The sequence below is a fragment of the Mytilus galloprovincialis genome, chromosome 6, assembly GCF_965363235.1.
Source record: "Mytilus galloprovincialis chromosome 6, xbMytGall1.hap1.1, whole genome shotgun sequence".
Classification (NCBI taxonomy): Eukaryota; Metazoa; Mollusca; class Bivalvia; order Mytilida; family Mytilidae; genus Mytilus; species Mytilus galloprovincialis.
Window position 1 is genome coordinate 17,553,515 of NC_134843.1, and position 6,000 is coordinate 17,559,514.

The window sequence follows — 6,000 nt, forward strand, 5'->3', positions numbered from 1 at the left end:
CAGGCATTTGGGAGAGATTCGTGTTATGTTTTCAAAACCTACCTATTCACAAATTACAATAACATCACAACGAAACGTTTAAGTAGTCATAGTTTCTAGTGGGATCTTTTAAAAGAAAATGTGGTATGATTTTCAATGAGAGATCTATCTACCAAAGTTCGAATTAAGTGTGTAAACAATTATAGGCAACCATACAGCTGTCAACAATGAGAACAACCCTTACCGTATATCAGGCTCCGACTGGAAAAATATACCATACAGCTGTCAACAATGAGAACAACCCTTACCGTATATCAGGCTCCGACTGGAAAAATATACCATACAGCTGTCAACAATGAGAACAACCCTTACCGTATATTAGGCTCCGACTGGAAAAATATACCATACAGCTGTCAACAATGAGAACAACCCTTACCGTATATCAGGCTCCGACTGGGAAAATATACCATACAGCTGTCAACAATGAGAACAACCCTTACCGTATATCAGGCTCCGACTGGAAAAATAGGAAACATTTCAATTGAGAAAATATTTGGCCTAATTTATAACAAAACCATATACGAAAACCACTGAAATATATAGGCCCCTGACCTGACAGGTACATAACGAATGCTTTCATTATCATGCATATTTATCTTATGTTCCGCTAGAACTTAAGATGAATATGCATGATAACGAAGACGATGTAAAACGCCTTACGGAACTGAACATCAGATTTTTTGTTAAAAACTACATGTAGGATTTTTAATATTAGTTTCTTGTGTAGATTTCGGAGTTTAGTATGACGGAGTTTCTCGTTGCATTGAAGACCCATTGATGGCCTTCAGCTGTTGTCTGCTCTTTGGTCGGGTTGTCGTCTCTTTGACACATTTCCCATTGCCATTCTCAATTATGAAATAAAAAAAGGCTTAGAACTACAAATCAATTTAACAAACATACACGAAGTTTTAACATTTTAATTCAACATAAATTAAATAATTATGATGCTCTTGCTCTGTGTCTTTCATTGCAAAACTGAAACAATGCCACTGGTCTCATTCTCTGTGGGGAAGGCCATTGGAAAGCTTGCATTGCCTCTGATTCTAGATATATTGAATTATTATATACCCTGAAAACAGACAGAGGTAATCATAAAATGCTAGTAGTTTTATAACTCTAGATACAAAATGTTATGTTTTTTAATTATTGCTTTTAAACTTTCTTACAATACCTTTGCAAAAATAAAACTTCAAAGAGACATTCAAGTCGCTAATCTCGGTGGAAGTTTTACCATTTGGACAACAGTTTACGTACCCTTCCTCCGGACCCTGTTTGCCTTTTAGTTTAGTTATAACATTTCTATGATGTAACCAAGCGAGTTAACTAAAGCTTTTCATTATTTTTGTTTATATACATTGTTTTAATGTTGTCACAAAGAGCACATGCAATCATGGGTCTTACATATTGTTGGGAAATGAAACATAGCTTTTGAAATGAATTCCACATTTACGAAATCATAAGAAACCTATATATGTACAGTAATTATATTTTTCTCCTCTATATGAGGTAGTGCCTATAATAAGATTTTGATGTCTGCAACGTCATGATGAGGTCACCAGACTTTTAGTAAAACTGTATTAGGGTCTGGATGGAGTTAACAGAATAGAGAATAACGGGCCAAATGTACACAAAATCGACAAAAACTTAAAAACAGAGAAAAATAGTGTGACAAATTTAAGAATATAAAAAATAAAGGAAAAATTAAAGAATAAGAGAAAAATGGCATATAAAGTTAAAGAACACAGAAATGAAGTACCCTTCATCCATACCCTCCCGTATACTACTGTGTACAAATTTACTAATTTGTCTCCTGTCAATAACTTTCGGGTACCTTGAAATTAAAGGATATCATTAATAACTGATTTTTTTTGTATACCGCTAGCCTCGATCCACTTATATAAAGTGCCACAGGCAAGGTTTATGCGTCTACTAGTGCAAGATCTAAAAGAAGTTCTACTATACATAGGTATATTCAATAAATTAAAATTTCGGTTGTTTATTTTATATTTATGAACCGCTTATAATTCTTTTGCCACTGAAAAACATCCGTTTTCCATATTCCTACATGATTAATCCCAAACTGAAAATTATATAAAATCAGTCAAAAGAAAGAGGACAACGGCCTTCTGGTATATGCAGTTGAGAGTACATATATATACTTATGTTATCAGTTTTTATTCTAGATTTACCATATGACCATTTTAAATCAAAATTAAAACTCATCGTCGATACTAGTACATATTCTCTAAGAGATGTTTATACGCACAAAATTCATAAATAGACATACCTAGCATTTCTTTGACGGACTTGTATTTTCTTTAGCAGATCAAACGTAACATTTGTACATGGAATATGAGGCTCTCCGTAATCTATAGATGTCCGACTTATAGGCGGGAGTTTTTCAGGATTTCGCCAAACGTCACCTCTAGTGCTGAAAACCTGAATATCGTTGTAATCTTGCAAGGTACGATGGTAAATGTCCTTGTTTATAGATGGAAATACACTGTATTCTTGTTGGTTAGATGAACGCCATTTTATGTCTCTATGAGGTGGTATTATCTGTGAAATGAAATGAAGATACTTTTATTATGGTCTCGAAATTTAAATTGTTAGACTAGTACCATAAGGAAACCATACGTTAAAGAGTGTATTAGTCATAATTAAGTGAAATTTCTGAAACAATGCAAATGAAAAAAAACCTATAAAATATCCAGTTTATATAAAGTAAGGGTTAGTTTAGGATTTAACTTTGTCCTTTTTATTTTAAAAGTAAATAAAGGGTTGGAGTTCGTTTATGCCTGTGAAACCAAGGACTTATATAGAAGGATTCGAATCTCATAATTTTTGGAGAATATGTAGAGAATCGTTAGATTTGAACATACCTTCTATACATTTTTAAATTGCTTATATTTAATCTTATACCTTATTGATAACCATGAAAATTCTTCTGTACATGTAAAAAAACATTAAGACTTCAGACAAAATAAATTTCATCAAAATCAATCAAGAACTTTTAAGTTTTTAGCTGAACAGTTGAACTACGTTTTATTGTGTTTTCCACCCAAAATGTAGAATAATGCCCCAAAAATAATTACCCTCCTTTCTTAAATAAATCAAATTACATGAAGGACATGAACATTATTAACCAAATTAACTCTATCAATGTAGGAATCATTCAAGTTTAAGAAAATCTTTATTTCATTAAAATCCATCAACAACTTTTAAAGTTTTAAGGTGTACAGTGTGGTTTCTCCAATGATTCTCTACATATTTTTTTATCGCAACAAGGATTGTTAAGAAGTTACCTATCCCTCTATATACGTCCCTGGTGAAACGAAGCTGTCTCTTAATACATACGGTCTAACGGAACTTCAATGTATTATAAACGAAAGTTTAAGATCGTTAACAATCAGGGACAAAAATCCTCAAGTTATGCAGCATCATTAAACTCAAAGAACGCGTATCATTAAAGTAACAAACTACACCAACAAGACTTTTACCTCTGCCGGACACGGTGGCGACACAGATTTTTGCTGATATGATGAAAGTTGTGTAGTATAATCCTGTGCGTAAGTCGTCCTATGACAAGCTTCGTCATTGCCGAAAGAAAAATGAGTAGCTTGAAGAGCTAGCTTTCTATTGCTCAGCATGTTCAGACGTTCATGTTCCAGTCGCAAACGTTACTAGTTGACAACGGCAACGCTATTGTGACGTTATACTCAAACGAAATAAAAATTATTTCTCTAATTCTGTTTAACAATTTAGAACGACCACCGATACATGAAATTGCACCCAAGTGTATCTAAACTGTCAGATCATATTATTTATTTGTTTAAAATTTTCTGATAAATAGTAGTAATTGATTATTCGTAAAACCGAAGTGGTAAAAATCAGAAACGTAAAGCATGTTCATTTACATTTTTTTTTAAATTTAAGACATATAAACGTTTTATTCCTAAATATTTCCCGTATACAATTACCTTAGTCGTCCAGGAACAGGCTAAGGGTCCCGGTTTACAAAATGAACCATCTATCCAGGGGAAATAGAAGGCAATAAAAATGTAGTCCACCTTTTACCTTGGATTTACAATTAGTGTAAAAAATATATCCATATAATGTTAGAAGCATCTAACAGTTCTATACTAATTTTAAAGTAGTAAGTACTTGTAAACAATAAGATACCCACACAAAAGATGTGCATTTACTACAATAAACATGCTAGTTTAACTTTTTTATCATTTTTTTTTTTTATATTTGTATAAATTGTTAACATCGATATTCTTATACGATAAACCATAAAAAAAAATGCACTTTGACTCAAGCTTATACTATAATTACTGTCTAAATTATCATTATTGCCGACTCCAATTTTGTCTTATCAATGATGTCAACGCCTTTCAAAAGAAGAACAAATTTTAGACTATTTTTCAAGTTGTGTTCCAGATTATAAATATATTGCGGTGCTTCAGGCGTTTTGTTAAATTTTATTGAATTTCTATTTTTTTCATTACATTGATAAAATTTAAAACCAATTTATCGAATATCTGTCATTTGAGTTTTCAATGCAAATGGAATGTTGCTGTCGTTGAAACTTGTATTTCAGTGATACAGCTTTTTGGCAATAATGGGCAATCGTTATGATCGTTCCCTATATTTAAAATGCTTGTTGATGTATATCCTGCCGCATGTAAATCGTACGTCGAAGAATTGGATTATTAAACTGAATGTTGTTCCTCTTAAAGTATAACTTTATTTTTCAAATGCAATTCACATATAATATATTATTGACAATAATATTATGCATGATTCGGTCAAAATCTAAGAGATCGTTACGGCCATTTAAGTGATTACAAAAATGATTTTCAAAGTAAATCAGTACTCTTTTATCTATTGAATAACGATCTTCACTTTTGACTGAAAGTTTTCTGTTTTGTACGCAGTTTAATGATGAATTCTATTGTATTGTCGTTTTAATTGATTACTTTTACATCCAACTTTAAGTTGACAAATAATTCATGTTGCTTAAATCAGGGAAACAATGGTAGTTTGTATGAAATATTATATAGACCTTTCGGTCATCTAAACAAATAACAGACATTTCGGTTCATATCCTTTTGGGTAGATGACCAATATGTAAATCATACGTTGAAGAACATGTCATATGCCATCAGTGCCATGAATTTTTTTCTCAAATTTACCTCTTAAATGAACATGATGGATCCATAAATGGGTTGAATGAATTTAGAATTACAAATTTAATATTCAATATCTATTTACTAAAAATGTAGACTTTTTCTTTTGATTGATAATGGTATAACATGTATATAAGGGTGTACCAAAAGACTAATAGTAAAATAAAAAAAAACGAAGACGCAACGTTCGATATTGCTATTACCACGTAAAATAGCGTTAAGTAAATATTTGACCGGAATTTTTTTTTATAGAAATGCTGAAATAAATATTTCAAATTATACATGAAACTGATAAAGGTTGATTCTTAAATTTTCACATTATGATAGAGAAAGAATAAAAATATAATATTCATAGGCTTAGGAAGACACAGATTATCCGAAAAAAAACGTTTACTTAAGCGTTGTCCCATGTAACAAACTCGAAACAAAAAAATAGAACAATTCGCGAAATGTTCACGAAACTCTTCGAAATTTTGCATGCACATTCTATGACGTGATATATTTCAGTATTAGTTAACATGGCTGTCTTCATTTAAAATTTGCATACATATTTTCAAAAGAATATGGTGTACGGAAATGTCCCATCGGAAATTTAATTTGGAAACTTGAAACATTTCAGTTCAAAAATAAAATTTTGACAGATAATTCATTAAATTGTAAGCACGATCGTTTTGTACTAAGTGTTAGCTCCCAAAATTCGAACTGAAAAATAAATTGAGCTACATATTCAATTCAAAACAATAGATTTGCAATGTCTTGCGGAAATGTC

The 6,000-nt window shown here is 31.4% G+C and overlaps 1 protein-coding gene across 1 annotated transcript; it reads right to left on the reverse strand.

The window, feature by feature from the left end:
- Nucleotides 1-942: 942 nt before the first annotated feature.
- On the reverse strand, nt 943-3,736 carry LOC143079090 (uncharacterized). Its single transcript, XM_076254259.1, has 3 exons — nt 3,540-3,736; nt 2,327-2,598; nt 943-1,108 (listed from the first exon to the last, which is right to left on the reverse strand). The coding sequence occupies exons 1-3, from the start codon at nt 3,687-3,689 to the stop codon at nt 979-981; spliced, it is 552 nt and encodes a 183-aa protein (XP_076110374.1). The 5' UTR covers nt 3,690-3,736; the 3' UTR covers nt 943-978.
- Nucleotides 3,737-6,000: the final 2,264 nt, after the last annotated feature.

Excerpts from the sequence above, each read along its gene's own strand:
- LOC143079090 (XM_076254259.1), bottom strand. The coding sequence starts at position 3,689 with ATGCTGAGCAATAGAAAGCTAGCTCTTCAAGCTACTCATTTTTCTTTC. Across the intron at positions 2,599-3,539 it reads CGCCACCGTGTCCGGCAGAG|ATAATACCACCTCATAGAGA; the intron begins GTAAAAGTCTTG and ends TTCATTTCACAG. Across the intron at positions 1,109-2,326 it reads GTCCGTCAAAGAAATGCTAG|GGTATATAATAATTCAATAT; the intron begins GTATGTCTATTT and ends GTCTGTTTTCAG.